This window comes from Triticum dicoccoides, chromosome 6B (assembly GCF_002162155.2).
Source record: "Triticum dicoccoides isolate Atlit2015 ecotype Zavitan chromosome 6B, WEW_v2.0, whole genome shotgun sequence".
Classification (NCBI taxonomy): Eukaryota; Viridiplantae; Streptophyta; class Magnoliopsida; order Poales; family Poaceae; genus Triticum; species Triticum dicoccoides.
The window spans coordinates 369828403-369848986 of NC_041391.1; the positions used below are offsets into that span (position 1 = coordinate 369828403).

A 20584-nucleotide genomic window follows, 5' to 3' on the forward strand; every position below is an offset into this window, starting at 1 on the left:
TGCCTCTACTCCGGGCACGGTTCGCGGGACTGCTGGAAGTACCACAGCGGCGTCCTTCGCGCCCCTCCCCCCGCCGTCGCCGCCGCCGCTGCGCCGACCACGGTCGCCCGCCAGGCGCCACAACTCCGCATCGCCCCCTCGCCCGTGGCGGCCGCAGCGCCCCCCCAGCCTTCGCCGCCCCCGGCCGTCGACCCGGTGCGCGTCATCATACCGCGCTCTGTGGAGATGGAGGAGGTTGAACTGGTGTTGCGCCGTGGGATGGTCGTCTCCATCACTGGAGATAGACCCGCGGTCGCCGCCAGCGACGTCGAGAGTGTCATGTACGCATCCTTCGACCTCCTGCCCGGCGACTTCACCATCCACGCGCATCGCCCCGAGGGTTTCCTCCTCATCTTCGCGACCAGAGAGCTCATGGACCGCCTCGCCGGCGACCACTTCATCAACGGCCCCGGGTTCACCCTTGCGCTCCGCCCATGGAACAAGCTTGCTCATGCGCAGCTCGGCTCCCTGGACTGCAGTGTTGAGCTCGAGCTCCGCGGCATTCCGGCGCACGCATGGCACCTGTCCACCGCCGAGCATATCCTCGGCACCAGCTGCTGGATTGAGCGCCTCCACCCGAGCACGCGCTCTCGTGCCGACCTCGCCACCTTCCGCCTCACCGCGCGCACGCGCGACCCTGCGAGCATCCGCCATGCGGCCGTCCTGGAGATCGTCGAGCCCGTTCCCTCCCGCAACCACGCCCGCGATCGCACCCTCTCGCCAGCCATGCGCACCCTCATCTACCCGGTCTCCATCATGCTCATCTCGGCCACACCCCGCCGGCCGGCGCAGCCCCCCGCCCGCAACGGCCCCGGCCCAAGCGACGACGACGCACCGGACGGCAATGATGGAAACATCGGTCGTGAGCACGCTGCAGGACGCCACCGCGGCCGCCGCCGCGGGCGCAAGCGCCGGCGCTCCCCCAACGCCACTGACGGTCGTGCGGACGGCATGGCTGTCGACTCCGCGACTTGTCGCGTGTCCAGCCGCCGTGGCCGCGCCGATGGGGTCGCCGTCGACGCCGGGTGGTGCCAACCTCGCAGACGTACGGCCGTTGCCAGGCGCACACGCATGATGGACCCCTGGCCTGCTGCTGGGGGGCCCTCGGGCTCTTGTCGCTTTACCAAAAGGGGGAAGAATCAGGGAAAGGAAAGGCTGGCGGCCTGCAACAGGGATGGACCCCCCGCGCCACCATCGTCCTCCCGCCCCGAAACTCGCATCCCACCACCCACCAGCTCGACAGCTGGGCGACGGCTATTGGCTCGGCCTTCCCCCAACCCAGCCCCTGCCAGCCCGCCCGCGTCGCCTCTGCCTCTTGGGGCGGGCCACACGATGACGGCGCCGGATGAGGCTTGCCATGACATGCATAGGGATCAGGATAGCCCTGTGGATGGCCAATCACTGGCCAGCATGGTGCCAGACTCCCAGCCTTCGACGCCTGCTGCTGATCCGCTGTCGGGGCAAAGCAACGCTCTGCCGCTGTCCCCCCCTGGCGCTGCTGCGCCCAGTGCTGACCGGTCCACGGACCGAACCCCCGCCCTGGCGGCGCATGCACCGACAGCTGGACCGGTGCTGGAGCAACGGGAGGATCCCGTGGAGGCCCCACCACGCATGGACAAGCCAGCCACGACCCGGCCCGCTGCCGAGACGGCACACCCGTCCGAGGCCCAGCATGAGGCCCATCATGGCGCTGTGCCGACGGAGGCCCTCCATGGGGACGCGCAGGCGGCGACCCAACATGGAGGCACGCACATGACTCATCCGACCAACGTCACGTCGCCGTGCCCTCCCGCACGCTTCGCTTCCCCACCAATCACCCTTCGCCGATCCCGCCCACGCGCGACGGCGCCCGCCTTCTGGACTCTGGGAGATTTCCTCGCCGCCGCCACTAAGCAGATCGATGCGGCCCTCCCACCCCCCGGCAGACGGCCACGACGCGTGCCTCCCAACTTCACCCCACGGCGCGGACGCTCGGCCGCCTCCACACCTTGCAAATCTGCAGCCCCCCCAACGGCCGAACGGCGCTCGCAGATCCACATCCTGCGCACCTTGGGCATCGTCGGGGTCGACCAGAGGATCACCTCGGTTGAGATGAAGGCGTACGAAGGCCTCTTCGCCACGCCCATCACTCTGCCCATCCTCTCGGCCATTGTCGCGCTGGTTGATCGCGAGCTACCAGCGGATCCCACGATCGCGCCGATCACCACGGTGGTCGCCGGCAGCCCGATTGAGGCATGACCGCGCCCCCGCGCCCCTCCGTCGACCTCTTCTCCATGGATCATGAGCCCAAGATTCTGATCTGGAATGTGCGCGGCCTCAACGCGCGCGCTCGCCGTACTGCCGTTCGTTCTCTCGTTGTAACCGCTAACGCGTCCATCGTTTGCCTCCAAGAAACTAAGATGGGTTTGGTTTGCTCGTCAACTGTCCTCGAAGCACTTGGCTCGGAATTCGACGACTATGTTTACCTCCCCGCGGATGGCACCCGTGGCGGCATCTTGCTTGCCTGGAAAAGCAGGGAGGTAGCCATCTCGGACCCTGAGTTCACGTCACACACACTGACGGCCAAGGTATCCGCCCCCTCCGGCGCACGCACACCGTGGTGGATTACCGTGGTTTATCGGCCGCAGCTAGACGCCGACAAGATCGCCTTCTTACAGGAGCTTCGTGACGTCCGGGCGGCTTGCAACGGCCCCTGGATGCTTTGTGGCGACTTCAACCTCATTTACCGTGACGAAGACAAGAGCAATGGCAATCTCAACCGCCGCATGATGGGTCGCTTCCGGCGTGCGATCAACGACCTTGCCCTCAAAGAAGTCTACCTCAATGGCCGGCGCTACACGTGGTCCAACGAGCAGTCACCCCCCACCCTGGTGCACCTCGACCGCGTCCTCTGTACCCCCGACTGGGAGGAACTGCATGGGGAGTGCCATCTCCGATGCCTCGCCTCCGTTGTTTCCGATCACAGCCCATTGCTGCTTGATTGCAAACCGGTGCCGCCAGGTCATCGCCGTTTCCACTTTGAGGAATTCTGGACACGCTTGGATGGATTCCATGACACTGTGGCGGACGCCTGGCACTCCACCCATTGCAGCGACCCCTTCCGGCGACTCATGCAGCGCATGCAAATCACTGCGCGCAAGCTCACTAGCTGGAGCATGCGAACTGTGGGCAACGTTCGCCTCAAGCTCGCTATCTCCAGAGAGCTCCTCCTCAGGCTGGACACGGCGCAGGAGAGCCGGCCCCTGTCCCTGCACGAAGACTGGCTTCGACGGCAGATCAAGGCCTCCTACCTCGGCCTCGCCTCTCTCGAGCGCACCATCGCCCGACAGCGCGCCCGCATCGCAACTCTAAAGGACGGCGACGCTAACACATCATTCTTTCACCGGCAATGCACGTATCGCCGGCAGAAGAATCGGATTCATTGCCTCACCGTGGATGGCGCCCCAATCTCCGCCCCCCGCGACATGGCGGCCGCGGCCTACGCGCACTTTGACGCCCTGCTCGGCCACGAGACGCCCCGCGACTGCCGCCTCGACCTCTCCGAGCTGATCACGCCCACCAACCTCGACGACCTCGACGCCCCCTTTGACGCCGAGGAAATTTGGAACGCTGTGAAGCGTCTCCCCGCTCGCAAGGCTCCGGGCCCGGACGGCTTCACCGCAGAGTTCCTGCGTGCGTGCTGGCCCATTGTTCGACAAGACTTCATCGATGTTTTCCAGCAACTGTACGAGCTGCGCGGTCGAGGTTTCTGCTCCCTCAACCAGGCCCTGCTCACCCTTCTACCGAAGCGCGCGGACGCACGCGGTCTCGGCGACTTTAGGCCTATAAGCCTAATTCACCTCGTCGCCAAGATCTTCGCCAAGGTCCTCTCGCTCCGGCTCGCGCCGAAGCTCTGCAACCTCGTCAGCACTTGCCAGAATGCCTTCATCCCTAGGCGCAGCTTGCACGACAACTTCATCCTCGTGCGCCAGTCTGCACGCCTCCTGTACCAGCTCGGGGCCCCTCGCGCCCTCCTGAAACTGGACCTCGCTCGTGCCTTCGACACCATCAGCTGGCCGTTCCTATTCGAGGTCCTCCGGCAGTACGGCTTCGGCTACCGCTTCCTGTAATGGCTCGCCATCTTGCTCTCCTCGGCCAGCACGAAGGTGCTCATCAACGGAGACCCCGGCCCCACCATTTGGCACCGGTGTGGCCTTCGCCAAGGCGATCCAGTGTCCCCGCAGCTGTTCGTCCTCGCCGTCGACACGCTCGGTCGCCTTCTACGCCATGCCACGGAGCTGGGCGTCCTGCAGCGATTACACCCCCGGCGCCCGATCCCCTCGGTCTCCCTCTACGCCGATGACGTGATCCTTTTCTGTCACCCCACCGTTGCCGACATCACCGCCGTCAAGAGCATCCTGCTGCTCTTCGGCCGAGCCTCAGGCCTCCTCGTCAACTACAACAAAAGCTCGGCCACCTTGATCCGATGCACCGCTGATGAGGTCACGCCTGCTGTCAACCTGTTGGGCTGCCCCCTCGCCGAGCTCCCGATCACGTACCTGGGCATCCCTCTGACCCTGCATCGCCCGACGGCCGCACAGCTGCAGCCCGTCGTCGACAAAACGGCCAGCATGCTCCCCACCTGGAAGGCGCATCTCATGAACAAAGCCGGCCGCCTTGCGTACGTCAAAGCCATCCTCAGCGCAATACCGATCCACCAGCTCCTCGCCCTCGTGCCACCCAAGAAGACCATCCGCGCACTCGAGAAAATTCAGCGCGGCTTCCTGTGGGCTGGGCGCGCGGAGGCAAACGGAGGCCACTGCCATGCCAACTGGCAGCGCGTCGCTAGGCCGCTCTCGCTCGGTGGCCTCGGCGTGCGCGACCTCGGACGGACCAGCCTTGCGCTCCGCACCCGCTGGTTGTGGTTCAGCCGCACGGACAACACCAAAGCATGGGCAGGCCTCGACCTGCACTTCACCGCTGAGGAGCGCTCATTCTTCTTCGCCTCTACCACCATGCAAATCGGGAACGGCACGAAGGCCCTCTTCTGGGAAGATCGCTGGATCGACGGTCGCTCCGTCTGCGAGATCGCGCCACTCCTCTACGCCTGCACCCCCAAGCGCCGCCGCAAGCTCCGGACCGTCGCCGATGGCCTCCAGGCCAACAAGTGGGCACGGGACATTCACGGCACGATCGGCATACACGAGATCGGGCAGTACCTACAGCTCTGGCAAACCATCAGCGCCACGACACTCTCCGCCGAGCCAGATCGCCTAGTCTGGAAGTGGAGCACAAGCGGCGTCTACTCCGCCAAATCAGCCTACCTCGCCACTTTCAATGGCTCCTTGGGCTGCGATGCATGGAAGCTCACCTGGAAGAATTGGGCGCCGCCGCTCGTCCGCTTCTTCCACTGGCTCGCCCGCCTGGACCGATGCTGGACTGCCGACCGCCTCGCCCGCCGCAGCCTGCAGCACCCCGCACGCTGCCTCCTTTGTGATCAGGCCCCCGAGACCATGCACCACCTCACCCTCGCCTGCCCCTTCACCAGACAGATTTGGCATGAGGTTCTGCACTGGCTCAGGCTCCCCTGCGCCCCGCCCGACAGAGAGCTCTCTCTCAACGACTGGTGGCGCACAGCGCGACATGCCACCCCAACACTCATGCGCAAGGGCCTCGCCTCCGCGACCCTCCTCGTCCCATGGATGATATGGAAGCACCGCAACGACTGCGTCTTCAACAGAGGCCAGCCCTCGACGACCGACCTGCTCACGAAGATCAAAGACGAGGCCACCCTCTGGGCCAGAGCCGGCGCCCTCGGGCTTCGTGCCATCTTGCCCCAAACCTGGGACGTGCACTAACATGCCCTCAGCCTTTTAATTCCCTCCTAGGAGGATTGTAACCGAAACCCTCTTTCCAAAGCAATGAAATGCAAGCTCTTCTTGCGTTTTCTCGAAAAAAGATCAGTAGGCGGCAGGCGCAAATCAGATGACAGCAAGTGGAGGAGGCTGGTGCACCATGTCATGGGCCTGCACCGGAGGAAGATGGTGCAGCAGCCGCAAGTGGACAAGCACAAGCACACATTGGGAGGATACTTGTGCATGCGCACGTCAGGTTCGGGCGGGCCGTCACGGGCGAACAGCCAGTGGCCGGATAAGTCTGCCCGACCTTGCAGACCACGCGGCGGCTGTGGCGTCCATAAGAAGCAGCGCCCCGACCCGTGCTGAGGAGGCCATCGGGCGTGGATGCTTCAGGCCAGGGCGGCGGATCGGACCTGGCGTGGACGGATGGGTAAGATTCCACCGGAGCAGAATAGGAGAGGAAGCAGCGGCGGCCGTCCGGCTCTAGTACCATGTACAGGTGCAGAAAATATGCAGAAAACCCCTTACACAATGGGGTAAGGAGAAAAGGCTACATGACCATATATATACTACTCTAACAGATCGCTTGTCTGGTGTGCTACCATCTTGATCTGCCACTCTGAGAGCACATTGACAAGTAGCCAGCCAAGAGATTCGCTGTTTATACTTGGCCACTTGGATAATAGTATATGTGATGCCTAGTGACCCTAGTCCATGATAAAAGAACAAGGCATTTATTGGGCAAAACAATCACTTATAGTTTAGATCTGGATTATACGAACTAATTTAGTCAATTATCCTTACTTGCCAATTATCATGCAGCTATTACATCAATGGCATCCTGTTTATTGATCCTTAATTCCTTATACTTGCATGTAATATTATGATATTTAATACAGTTTGTTCGGGATATTCATGACATGATGGCAACCAAACTACAATATCAGTAAGTTTTTCTTATGAATTGTAGATGCAAAGTTCCGTAAAGCAAAATAATGTTTAAGGAGTAACTTATCCCTATTGCATATTCACTATGGATTAGTCTTATTTAAACTATATGTTTACTCGCAAACTTCCAATGGATGGTTCATTTCCCTTGCAAATTTGACAAGGTTCATCACACTGGAGAAAAATGGGAAGATTCTTAAGTTGTTCCCTCGTGAAGTTTCTACTGATCAAATCGCTGCCATAGAGGTTGTATGTTCAGTAACTTGTTACTTGTAGCAGCATGGTCGTTGCTTTGCTAACATGTCCTTAATATTTTTGTTCACAGGATGCATATCTTAATATGGCATCTGCCTTATCTGAGGCTGATGGTATCGACTACACCAATCCTGAGGAGGTGAACCATGTTTAAACTCATATGTAAAACATGAACTTTTCTATATTCATGTTCCAATAATCTTTTTTCTGTTTATGAAGCTTGAATTATTAGTAGCGGCTCTTATTGACCTGGATGCTATGGATGGGAAAAAGAGTGTTTCCTTGATAGTTGAATGTTCAAGCTCTCCAGATGTTAATACCAGGTGCATAGCAGCATTTTGTGACTTTATTTTACTGCATTTTCCTTTCTTTAATCTGATCTGTAACCAGGTGCTATTTGTAGTTTACGTTCTTCTCATAATTAGTTATAACTTCTAGACTAACAAGCTATTGCAGAATCTCATTGAAACACAAATTTGTCCGTGCATCAAAACATACAATTTCATTTTGGTTACATCACTAAAGACTCCCACACATGGGTGCCTTACTTACTCTATAAAGAACGCCCGCCGAAACTAGTTTTTTTTTTTGAACAACCGCCGAAACTAGTTCTGGAGCTGCTTTTACTTTTTTCAGTGCAAGTCGTTAGGGTGGCCCGATCTTCGTGAATTGGAGGCGGATTTAGGAAGAACATGAAGGAAAACGGGAGGAATCACAAGAAGCACTAGTACTAGTTAATCAGGTAGTACTAAATCTCCGAGGAACGAGCGGACAAACGGAGTTTATCTCCTCGTAACTTGAAACCGTGGTGGGTGGTGACTGATTCACGCGCGGGACAGCAGCAACTGCGGCTCGGCGGCTCGCACGCGACTTGACAGCGGCGCACCAAAAAACAATCTGCCTTTGATCCGGTAAACGAGACTAGGCTAGATTTCTGCAGCGGTGCGAAGCGAATCTTCCAGTCGGTCTCGGCCACTTGCAGCGGGCGGCGGCGCACAGGAGGCGCAACTCTAATTCTCTCGTCTTAATCTTGTATCTTTGTTAGATAAAACGAGAATAAACGAGACACGGGAGTACACGGATTTTTATGTGAAAACCTTTGCGGGAAAAAACCACGAATGCACGAAGGCGCAATCACTATAATGGAGGAGTATTACAAGCACGAGAGGACAGACCGTCTTTAGGTACGACTACATGGGTATATATTGTTAGAATAAATCCGAGGCACTCCGTCGACCATCCGAGGATCAAGCAATCACACGATCATGAGACCGAGATTTGTTAACGAGGTTCACCGATATGGCTACATCCCCGGGACCTGACTATGGGCGCTCCTCTCCATGACACCGCACAATACCGCACACCGGCCACCCGGGCGCTGGTACACGCCGCCGACTCCCCCTTGCGTGCCTGTGTTATTATGTTGGCATAGGTTACATCGTGTGCCTACCCCTGCTATATATGAGAGGCCTAGGATACAAGTGCGCTACTAGGACACGACTCCATATCGTATTTAAACAGAATACTACTCAGAGTCCAACTGTAACCTACCTTGTACACAATATTCGACACAACTCTAACAAACTACACCTTGGCGAATATTCTCCACCACTTTGAATTCATCAATGCATCAAACTTTCATGTACATTGGACTTGAGTTTATCCCATGAGTACCGCTGCTACTCCAAAGACTCCATATAACTTCACCTGCAACTTGTAGTCCCTTTTTTTTTCTTGACCACAGTCAACACTCGAGCAAAATTAAGTTCCTTGTTACTCTAGTTTGTGCTCCCGACTTCCAGAGTATTCGTCCAACATCATCACACACTGATCATTGACCTGCGTGAAAGTGAACAACTCACATATTGGGTGTCACACATAAGAGTTACCTGAATTCAATATCACCACTCCTTTTTTGACTGCCTGTCTGAAACTTGAAGGAATTTCACCGTTGCTTGTAGTCATCCCGAGTCAAATTCGCAGTTGCCTCACCATATGTATGACCATATGGGTCCCTGGCCCGTCTCCATGTCCCGTGCATACCGCACGCCTCGCCGCTATTACCGTGTTGAGCCTCCGCTGTCCCGGTCGAGTCTCAAGGGTCGCGTACCCACACCACTCAACCCCACTGCAGAGTACCACCGATCATCACCGACTGATGACGAGTTTCACGCTTCCATCAGACCATTGGGCTCCAGTCCAAACTGCTTGTCACTCGCTTTTCCCGCTGAATAGGCTTCGACTCTCTGTCGACTTACGCCGTACCCCCTCAATCAGCACCTAAGTGAAGTCTTCCAGACTCCAGCTCCACCTTCAACATGACTCTATGGTAAATGATAAGTCCACCCATATGCCTTATCGACTTCAAGCTCCATGTATACACCACCTTGAGTCAATCCCGCGCCATAGTCTTGTTGAAGCCACACAAGCCCTCAGGCCTGCACCACGTGTTTCCACGCCCAGAAGTCGGTCACCATCAGCATCACGATCCTATGTCGCTGTCGCCGATCCCACCACCGTCTTCTGTCCCAATCGAGTCACGTCGATCCGTCAGTCTATCTAGTCCGATCTAGCCGAACTTACCCGATCGCAATCATGCTCCACCATGCGTCGTGTCTGGCCTGCACATATGTGCATCAACCGACGCTATGTATATGCATAATCCCGCTTAGCACGCTCCAGACTCGTCAAATCCTCAAGTGCAGCTGCCATCCATACACTAACTGTGTACCAAACAAAAGGAGAACAGAAACTAAAGTCCCATATATAAAACCTTCAATTGTGCACGTACCAAAGGATCAATGACGCTAGTCAAACTCCAATCCATCACACGTTGACACGTAGCTTCTGGACTTATCTTTCTTTCCTTTTCTCAGATAGCAATCACGGTCTGATTCTTGGTCCTTGTGCTATTTTTTTTAGTCCAAACACCACGCACCTCAGCCTCGGTCCCTCTGCTCACACTCGTTCGTCTACCTGTACGCCCGCTAGTTGCACGAGCACAGCAGCCCGCTTGGCCTACATGCATGGGCCAGCTAGTGGGCCACGTCCACAGGTTCATAGTCCGAGCTGCTCCTGGACCCCGCAAGCGTGACGCCGCCGCCGCTTCCAATAAATCGTATCGATCTATACGCCGCCGCTGCACGATTCCGCCACCCGTACGCTCGCCCGATCGATTGTTCAAGCGCCGCACGTCTAGCCTTGTGTGCATACGCGCCTTTCTCTGATCTGCTTTCTTCTTGATTGAATTGCTTTGATTTCCAAACACGACACCGTCGTTCCTAAATCTTCAAGAGCAACCTTGATCCATCGACGCGACAACATCCGCTGCCATGTCTCCAATCATACTCATTGCATCTCGCTATATTTCATCGACAATTTTCACGTGTTCTTCTCTAGATCAACAATCCATAGCCTCCAAACAACCTAGCTCTGATACCACTTGTTAGAATAAATACGAGGCACTCCGTCGATCATCCGAGGATCAAGCAATCACACGAGCACGACACTGAGATTTGTTAACGAGGTTCACCGATATGGCTACATCCCCGGGGCCTGATTATGGACGCTCCTCCCCATGACACCGCTACAAAACCGCACACCGGCCACCCAGGCACTGGCACACGCCTCCGGCTCCCCCTTGCGCGCCTGTGCTATTATGTTGGCATAGGTTACATCGTGTGCCTACCCCCGCTATATATGAGAGGCCTAGGATACAAGTGTCCTACTAGGACACGACTCCATATCCTATCTAAACAATATACTACACAGAGTCCAACTATAACCTACCTTGTACACAATATTTGACACAACTCTAGCATATATGAGGGCAATACATGAGAGTCTATGGAGGACAAGTAAGCGAGTTGTACTCGTATGCGTTGGTACGACCGCAAAGGCCCACACCGTTTGTACTACGTCTAGTCCAATACTGTAGAATTTCGATCATAATTTAACAGTGTGCTCTACCTTGATAGTGCCAGTGTCACTATTCCACTAGAACTTGTCTGGTTGAGGACGACACTTGTACTCGAAACACAACTTGGAGCAAAGTTCTTCACTTGCCAAGCTGTGGCAACTACCACCATCAATGATCACTTTGGTTGTTCTTCCATTGATGCCGACCTTGTTGGGGATCGTTGTAGAAATTAAAAAAAATTCTACGCATCACCAAGATCAATCTATGGAATAACTAGCAACGAGAGAGAGGGGAGTGCATCTTCATACCCTTAAAGATCGTGAGTCGGAAGCGTTTCAAGAATGCGGATGAAGGAGTCGTACTCGTAGTGATTCAGATCGCGGTGGATTCCGATCTAAGCGCCGAACAACGGCACCTCCGCGTTCAACACACATACAGCCCGGTGACGTCTGCCGCGCCTTGATCCAGCAAGGGGGGGGGAAGAGGTTGAGGAAGAAGGCTCCAGTAGCAGCACGACGGCGTGGTGGTGATGGAGTGGCAGTTCTCCGGCAGGGCTTCGCCAAGCTCACACGGAGGAGGAGAGGTGTTGGGGAGGGGAGGGGCTGCGCCTTGGATGTCGTGCTGCACCCCTCCCTCCACCCCTCTATTTATAGGGAAAAGGGGAAAGGGGGCCGACCCCTCTAGATGAGATCTAGAGGGGGGGCGGCAGCCAAGGGGGAGGGGGCTTGCGCCCCAAGCAAGGGGGGCGCCCCCTTTAGGGTTCCCCCCAACCCTAGGCGCATGGGCTCAAAGGGGGGGGGGATGGCGCCCAGCCCACTTAGGGGCTGGTTCCCTTCCACCTACAGCCCATAAGGCCCTCCGGGGCAGGTGGACCCTCCCGGTGGTCCCGGTACAATACCGGTATACCCCCGAATATTTTCGGTGACCGTATGATGACTTCCATATATAAATCTTCACCTCCGGACCATTCCGGAACTCCTCGCGACGTCCGGGATCTCATCCAGGACTCAGAACAACATTCGGTAATCACATACAAATCATCCTTATAACCCCAGCGTCATCGAACCTTAAGTGTGTAGACCATACGGGTTCGGGAATCATGCAGACATGACCGAAACAGCTCTCTGGCCAATAACCAACAACGAGATCTGGATACCCATGTTGGCTCCCACATGTTCCACGATGATCTCATCGGATGAACCACGATGTCGAGGATTCAAGTAATCCCGTATACAATTCCCTTTGTCAATCGGTACGTTACTTGCCCGATATTCGATCGTCGGTATCCCAATACCTCGTTCAATCTCGTTACCGGCAAGTCACTTTACTCGTTTCGTAATGCATGATCCCATGACCAACTACTTAGTCACCTTGAGCTCATTATGATGATGCATTACCGAGTAGGCCCAGAGATACCTCTCCGTCATACGGAGTGACAAATTCCATTCTCGATTCGTGCCAACCCAACATACACTTCCGGAGATACCTGTAGTGCACCTTTATAGTCACCCAGTTACGTTGTGACGTTTGGTACACCCAAAGCATTCCTACGGTATCCGGGAGTTGCACGATCTGATGGTCTAAGGAAATGATACTTGACATTAGAAAAGCTTTAGCAAACGAACTACACGATCCTGTGCTATGCTTAGGATTGGGTCTTGTCCATCACATCATTCTCCTAATGATGTGATCCCGTTATCAATGACATCCAATGTCCATAGTCAGGAAACCATGACCATCTGTTGATCAACGAGCTAGTCAACTAGAGGCTCACTAGGGACATGTTGTGGTCTATGTATTCACACATGTATTACGGTCTCCGATCAATACAGTTATAGCATGAATGATAGACAATTATCATGAACAAGGAAATATAATAATAACCATTTTATTATTGCCTCTAGGGCATATTTCCAACAGTCTCCCACTTGCACTAGAGTCAATAATCTAGTTACATTGTGATGAATCAAACACCCATAGAGTTCTAGTGTTGATCATATTTTGCTCGTGGAAGAGGTTTAGTCAACGGATCTGCGACATTCAGATCCGTATGCACTTTACAAATATCTATGTCTTCATCTTGAATATTTTCACGAATGGAGTTGAAGCGACGCTTGATGTGTCTGGTCTTCTTGTGAAACCTGGGCTCCTTGGCAAGGGCAATAGCTCCAGTGTTGTCACAGAAGAGAGTCATCGGGCCCGACGCATTGGGAATAACTCTTAGGTCGGTAATGAACTCCTTCATCCAGATTGCTTCATGTGCTGCCTCCGAGGCTGCCATGTACTCCGCTTCACATGTAGATCCCGCCACGACGCTTTGTTTGCAACTGCACGAGCTTACTGCCCCATCATTCAAAATATACACATATCCGGTTTGTGACTTGGAGTCATCCAGATCTGTGTCGAAGCTAGGATCGACGTAACCCTTTACGATGAGCTCTTCTTCACCTCCATAAACGAGAAACATATCCTTAGTCCTTTTCAGGTACTTCAGGATATTCTTGACCGCTGTCCAGTGTTCCATGCCGGGATTACTTTGGTACCTTCCTACCAAACTTACGGCAAGGTTTACATCAGGTCTGGTACACAACATGGCATACATAATAGACCCTATGGCTGAGGCATAGGGGATGACACTCATCTTTTCTGTATCTTCTGCCGTGGTCGGGCTTTGAGCCGAGCTCAATTTCACACCTTGCAATACAGGCAAGAACCCCTACTTGGATTGATCCATATTGAACTTCTTCAATATCTTATTAAGTTATGTGCTTTGTGAAATACCTATGAGGCGTCTCGATCTATCTCTATAGATCTTGATGCCTAATATGTAAGCAGCTTCTCCAAGGTCCTTCATTGAAAAACATTTATTCAAGTAGGCCTTTATGCTTTCCAAAAGTTCTATATCATTTCCCATCAATAGTATGTCATCCACATATAGAATGAGAAATGCTATAGAGCTCCCACTCACTTTCTTGTAAACGCATGCTTCTTCATAAGTCTGCATAAACCCAAACGCTTTGATCATTTCATCAAAGCGAATGTTCCAACTCCGAGATGCTTGCACCAGCACATAGATGGAGCGCTGGAGCTTGCACACCTTGTTAGCATTCTTAGGATCGACAAAACCTTCCGGCTGCATCATATACAATTCTTCCTTAAGGTAGCCGTTAAGGAATGCCATTTTGACGTCCATTTGCTATATTTCATAATCATAGAATGCGGCAATTGCTAACATGATTCAGACGGACTTCAGCTTCGCTATGGGTGAGAAGGTCTCATCGTAGTCAACCCCTTGAACTTGTCGATAACCCTTAGCGACAAGTCGAGCCTTATAGATGGTAACATTACCATCCGCGTCCGTCTTCTTCTTAAAGATCCATTTATTTTCTATCGCTCGCCGATCATCGGGCAAGTCTGTCAAAGTCTATACTTTGTTTTCATACATGGATCCTATCTCGGATTGCATGGCTTCAAGCCATTTGTTGGAATCTGGGCCCGCGATCGCTTCTTCATATTTCAAAGTTTCACCGTTGTCTAACAACATGATTTCCAGGACAGGGTTGCCATACCATTCTGGTGTGGAACGTGTCCTTGTGGACCTACGAAGTTCAGTAGCAACTTGATCCGAAGTACCTTGATCATCATCATTAACTTCCTCTCTAGTCGGTGCAGGCACCACAGAAACATCTTCCTGAGCTGCGCTACTTTCCGCTTCAAGAGGCAGTACTTCATCAAGTTCTACTTTCCTCCCACTTACTTCTTTCGAGAGAAACTCTTTCTCCAGAAAGGACCTGTTCTTGGCAACAAAGATCTTGCCTTCGGATCTGAGGTAGAAGGTATACCCAATGGTTTCCTTAGGGTATCCTATGAAGACGCATTTTTCCGACTTGGGTTCGAGCTTTTCAGGTTGAAGTTTCTTGACATAAGCATCGCATCCCCAAACTTTTAGAAACGACAGCTTGGTTTCTTCCCAAACCATAATTCATACGGTGTCGTCTCAATGGATTTAGACGGTGCCCTATTTAAAGTGAATGTAGCTGTCTCTAGAGCGTATCCCCAAAATGATAGCGGTAAATCGGTAAGAGACATCATAGATCGCACCATATCCAATAGAGTGCGATTACGATGTTCGGACACACCGTTACGCTGAGGTGTTCCATGCGGTGTGAGTTGTGTAACAATTCCACATTTCCTTAAGTGCGTACCAAATTCGTGACTCAAATATTCTCCCCCACGATCTGATCGTAAGAACTTTATTTTTCTGTCACGTTGATTCTCTACCTCATTCTGAAATTCTTGAACTTTTCAAAGGTCTCAGACTTGTGTTTCATCAAGTAGACATACCCATATCTACTTAAGTCATCAGTGAGGGTGAGAACATAACGATAGCCTCCGCGAGCCTCAACGCTCATTGGACCGCACACATCAGTATGTATGATTTCCAATAAGTTGGTTGCTCGCTCCATTGTTCCGGAGAACGGAGTCTTGGTCATTTTGCCCATGAGGCATGGTTCGCATGTGTCAAACGATTCATAATCAAGAGACTCCAAAAGTTCATCTGCGTGGAGCTTCTTCATGCGTTTGACACCAATGTGACCAAGGCTGCAGTGCCACAAGTATGTGGGACTATCATTATCAACCTTACATCTTTTGGTATTCACACTATGAATATGTGTAACATCACGTTCGAGATTCATTAAGAATAAACCATTGACCAGCGGGGCATGACCATAAAACATATCTCTCATATAAATAGAACAACCATTATTCCCGGATTTAAATGAGTAGCCATCTTGTATTAAACGAGATCCAAATACAATGTTCATGCTCAAAGCTGGCACTAAATAACAATTATTGAGGTTTAAAACTAATCCCGTAGGTAAATGTAGAGGTAGCGTGCCGACGGCGATCACGTCGACCTTGGAACCATTCCCGACGCGCATCATCACCTCGTCCTTCGCTAGTCTTCGCTTATTCCGCAGCTCTTGTTTTGAGTTACAAATATGAGCAACCGCGCCGGTATCAAATACACACGAGCTACTACGAGTACTAGTAAGGTACACATCAATAACATGTATATCACATATATCTTTTGGTGTTGCCGGCCTTCTTGTCCGCTAAGTACTTGGGGTAGTTCCGCTTCCAGTGTCCGTTTCCCTTGCAATAAAAGCACCCAGTCTCAGGTTTGGGTCCATGCTTTGGCTTCTTCCCGGCAACTGGCTTACCGGGCACGGCAACTCCCTTGCCATCCTTCTTGAAGTTCTTCTTACCCTTGCCTTTCTTGGAACTAGTGGTTTTATTGACCATCAACACTTGATGTTCCTTTTTGATCTCCACCTCCGCTGATTTCAACATTGAATATACCTCAGGAATGGTTTTCACCATCCCCTGCATATTGAAATTCATCACAAAGCTCTTGTAGCTAGGTGGGAGCGACTGGAGGATTCTGTCGACTACCGTGTCATCCGGGAGATTAACTCTCAGCTGAGATAAGCGGTTGTGCAACCCAGACATTTTGAGTATGTGCTCGCTGACAGAACCATTCTCCTCCATCTTACAACTGTAGAACTTGTCGGAGACTTCATATCTCTCGACCCGGGCATGAGCTTGGAAAACCATTTTCAGCTGTTGGAACATCTCATATGCTCCGTGCTGCTCAAAACGCTTTTGGAGCCCCGGTTCTAAGCTGTAAAGCATGCCGCACTGAACCAGGGACTAATCATCACTACGCGACTGCCAAGCGTTCATAACGTCTTGAGTTGCTGGGAAAACGGGTGCTTGACCTAGCGGTGCATCTAGGACATATGCTTTCTTGGCAGCTATGAGGATGATCCTCAAGTTCCGGACCTAGTCCGTATAGTTGCTACTATCGTCTTTCAGCTTGGTTTTCTCTAGGAACGCGTTGAAGTTTAGGGCAACATTAGCGTGGGCCATTTGATCTACAAGACATATTGCAAAGATTTTAGACTAAGTTCATGATAATTAAGTTCATCTAATTAAATTATTTAATGAACTCCCACTCAGATAGTGATGTAGGGTGGAACCCTATGTGGACGATCTTTCACGTTTGGAGTGGATCCTACGGAGAGACACGAAGAACGAGCGGAAGAACACGAGGAAATCACGGGGAGGAACGAGGGAAAACACTCAACCAACAAGGAATCGGTCACACAAGTGCTAGATCAAAGAACACAAAGAGATACACGAGATCCAAAGTCAACAAAGGTAAGGATACATAGGAACCGTTCTTCTCCGTGAGGAGGCCTTGAAATCCACAAGGGGATCTTCCCATGAGGAGGTCTTGAATCCGATAGGATCTTCTCCGAGGAGGCCGCGGTCTCTCACGAGGAGGAGATCCGGTGGATGAGCGAAGCTCTATCTCTAATTGAGCTAAATCAACGCTAAATCTAACTAGGAGGAGGTGGAGGAGTATATATAGTCTAGGGCCACGAAGGGGTAAGTGAAGGGGTACATGGGCTGCGGCCCAACACACTGTGCGCAGACAGGCGTCGGACGTCCGGAGGCTCGGGAAGGTCCGGACGTCCGGTGCTCTTCGGACTTCCGTAGATTCGGCTCGGGTGCGCTTCGGTCGGACGTCCGGAGGGGGCCGGTCGTCCGGAGGCTCGCGGGGTCCCGGACGTCTGGAGTTCTTCGGATGTCCGCAGATTTGGTTCGGTGGTCGTTGGCATGGTCGTCCGGAGGGGGCCGGTCGTCCGGAGCCTGGGAGTCGTCGGACGTCCGGTCCTGGACGGACGTCCGGCCGCTGTAGCTTCGGGCAGCTCCTTCTCTTGGTCCTTGTACTTGGTGTCCTCGTCGTCTTGTCCATGGTCTTCCTCCTTGTTCCTGGTCATGCATAGCACATATATATGAGGTAGTAACCATGTCTCACATGTGGGAAGTGAAGGTTCGGAGAGGAGCGAGTTCACCTTGTGTCCAATGGCGTATAGTTGAGGTCTTGTCATAAGTCCTCTTAGGGTTTGGAGAGTAGTCGGAGTGTACATGGGGATGAACGTGGGATGCTCCGCATCATATCCCCCCCCCCCCTTGGGAAAGATCCGACCTCGGATCGTGATCCTCATCACCATGGAAACGGTTGTTGGGGACGAACTTGTAGTTGGACGGAGTTGAAGACATGGCGCAATCCAAGTAGTCTAAGGTGTCGCCGGAGTGATAGACATGCAAAAAGAGCAAACACAAGCAACACTCGGGAATAAATGGTTAGCGCACACAAAGTGTCCATCATGTAAGAATGAGTCCGTGCGGCAAGATTGGTCGTGACAAAGCGCCTGAAGCTTATCAAGATGATCTAGAATGAGATGCAAAGCATTCATGGGAGGAAATGCAATCATTGTGCACACAAATGTGTTGTAAATATGATCAATGCAACCACGGTGCAAAATGATGTCATAGTGAGACGGTTTATCAATAGCATGAATATGGCAATGGATGCTCAATATGTGTAAGCTATCATGCAATTGATGGAAGGCAATGTGATCCTTATGTATGAATATGCCATCAAGGAAGATCACAACAAATTTGCTAAGGAAGTGCACAAGCTCATATATCATGGATGACATGGGAATAGATGCAACAAGACAAGCATAATGGGAGTCAATCCATGCATGGGGTGCAAACTTGTGGTGAGTATGATATGTCCATCGAGCATGACATGTGTGAGCACAACCAACAAAAGTGGAGGTGGTGGTATACCAATGCTCGATGTCGGGGCATGAGTGGAGGTTCGAAGGTGCATCCAATAAGTGCGAGCGCTCCTCAATGTGAAGGTCCATGTAGCCAATCTCCAATGTCGCTCTTCCGTTCACAAGATGTATCATGTAGACAACAAGAAGGAAACAACAATGAAAGAGTGACCCATCCAATATGCGTATTTGAGGATGGCTCAAAGAGAAGGGGTTCACCTTTAGGAGTGTCTCAAGGATGATGTAGTTGCGCATCTTGTATGCCCTGACATAACCAATATGTCTCATAACGGCACCGCCTTGTGAATCCTCCCAAATGAAAGAACATGACAAACACTTGGAAAAACAAATGAGGTTAGCGGACATGCAAAACCTATCATTCGAGTGGTAATATACCCAACAAGTGTATGCATCATGCTCATCATAAGAAAGGACAAGGAAGCATTTCATAGCATGGAGGCATATGATGCGATTACAACCAAATGCAATAGGCTCAATCAAACAAGCATGCATCACAAGTAAGGTGTCAAAGTCTCCAAGATCAATAAGCATAGTATGGTTGCACTCAATACAAGTGGATATGAAAGAGGCAACTAATGGACACATGAGACAATGATCAAGATATATCATGTGAGAGGCATGGGCATAGATGTCATCAACCCAAGAAAGCGAGTAAGAGTGGAACATGGGTGATGCAACCAAGCAAGCAATCTTAACAATCAAGTCAAGCATGCTAGTAGTGCGAAGATGCAACATACTAGAAAGAATCATGGCAAGCATGTCATGTGTGCAAATAGTGGACATGAATAATTCACATGTCATAGCACAAGCATGAAAGCAAGGTATGAGGAAAGTAGGTTCATGGTGTTGGCAAGAAGTCCTATGTAAATAGCAATGTAACATCATGACTCTCCCAACACAAGGAGCAACAATAGTATGAGGCACATGATAAACATGGCAATAGCAACAAGGATCTCCACCAAGCATGCAAATACACATAGAAGTATCATAATGGTGAATCATGGGTAGATGCAAGCAAGGGTCACAATTGCATGGAAAATGCATAGAAGCAAGTATAACATGCAAAGTGAACACGGGAAAATGAGCATAAGGTGACAAGTGGTAAATAGCCCATAGCCGTGTGAGAGCCAAGTAGAAGAGATGCGCGTAGTCCTTGCGCGAAGGGAACGGTGGTAAGGATAGTCCACGGGATCCCAAAGCATCATTGTTCTCAAGAGCTCGTTTCGTCAACTCTTGGGATTGAGAGGTTGACGAGTATACATGAGTACCTACACAAAACAAAGACAAAGGAAAAATTGTGTGTGCATGGTATATGTACACATCATCCATTATGATGCGCACGTGCTTGTGTCGGTTAGCACAAAATATCCAATGTTCAAATAAATGAGATGCGCGATATAGAAACATGTCATCCATCATGATAGGTTTGTTATTATGTATGGCATAATGGAGACTCAAATTGTGTAATGCATCCCGAGAAATATCTAGAGCATTGTTATTCATGAAATGCATATGGTGCAAGCAATCATGGAAATCATGCAAAGGATGGGATGAATGAAAATCTCCTAATATGCATGAGGAAGCTATGGGGGTCTCCTCATGAGCATTAATGGAAACATCACATGGAGAATATTGACAACATCCAAAACAATGCATATTTGGAACAATGTGATCATGGCATGACATAGTAGATGAATTGCACAAGTCATGTAAAGGAAGCGTGGCAATATCATCACATGAAAAACAAATGCCAATAACCATGGGCTTGTCATCTATGCCATATGTGCAAATAGGATTTATCTTAATGGGGCATGCATAGTTACTATGTTGAGATTGTAATGATGCAATATGGGAAATCTCACTCA

At 51.8% G+C, this 20584-nt stretch overlaps 1 protein-coding gene across 20 annotated transcripts in view; it reads left to right on the forward strand.

The window, feature by feature from the left end:
• Positions 1-20584, forward strand: part of LOC119325709 (senescence-associated protein OSA15, chloroplastic-like) — a 50720-nt gene that overhangs the window by 19056 nt on the left and 11080 nt on the right. For 19 of the 20 annotated variants that reach the window (XR_005157646.1, XR_005157648.1, XR_005157645.1 and 16 more), the window contains exons 8-11: positions 6776-6822; positions 6989-7070; positions 7150-7218; positions 7299-7402. Coding sequence is in view for 16 of the 20 variants with exons in the window: in XM_037599426.1 (XP_037455323.1) it covers positions 6776-6822; positions 6989-7070; positions 7150-7218; positions 7299-7402 (302 nt within the window). In the remaining 4 variants the exon portion in view is untranslated. Of the gene's footprint in view, positions 1-6775; positions 6823-6988; positions 7071-7149; positions 7219-7298; positions 7403-7715; positions 7840-20584 lie in introns of those variants that run through there. The other variant, XM_037599441.1, reaches the window with a different exon arrangement.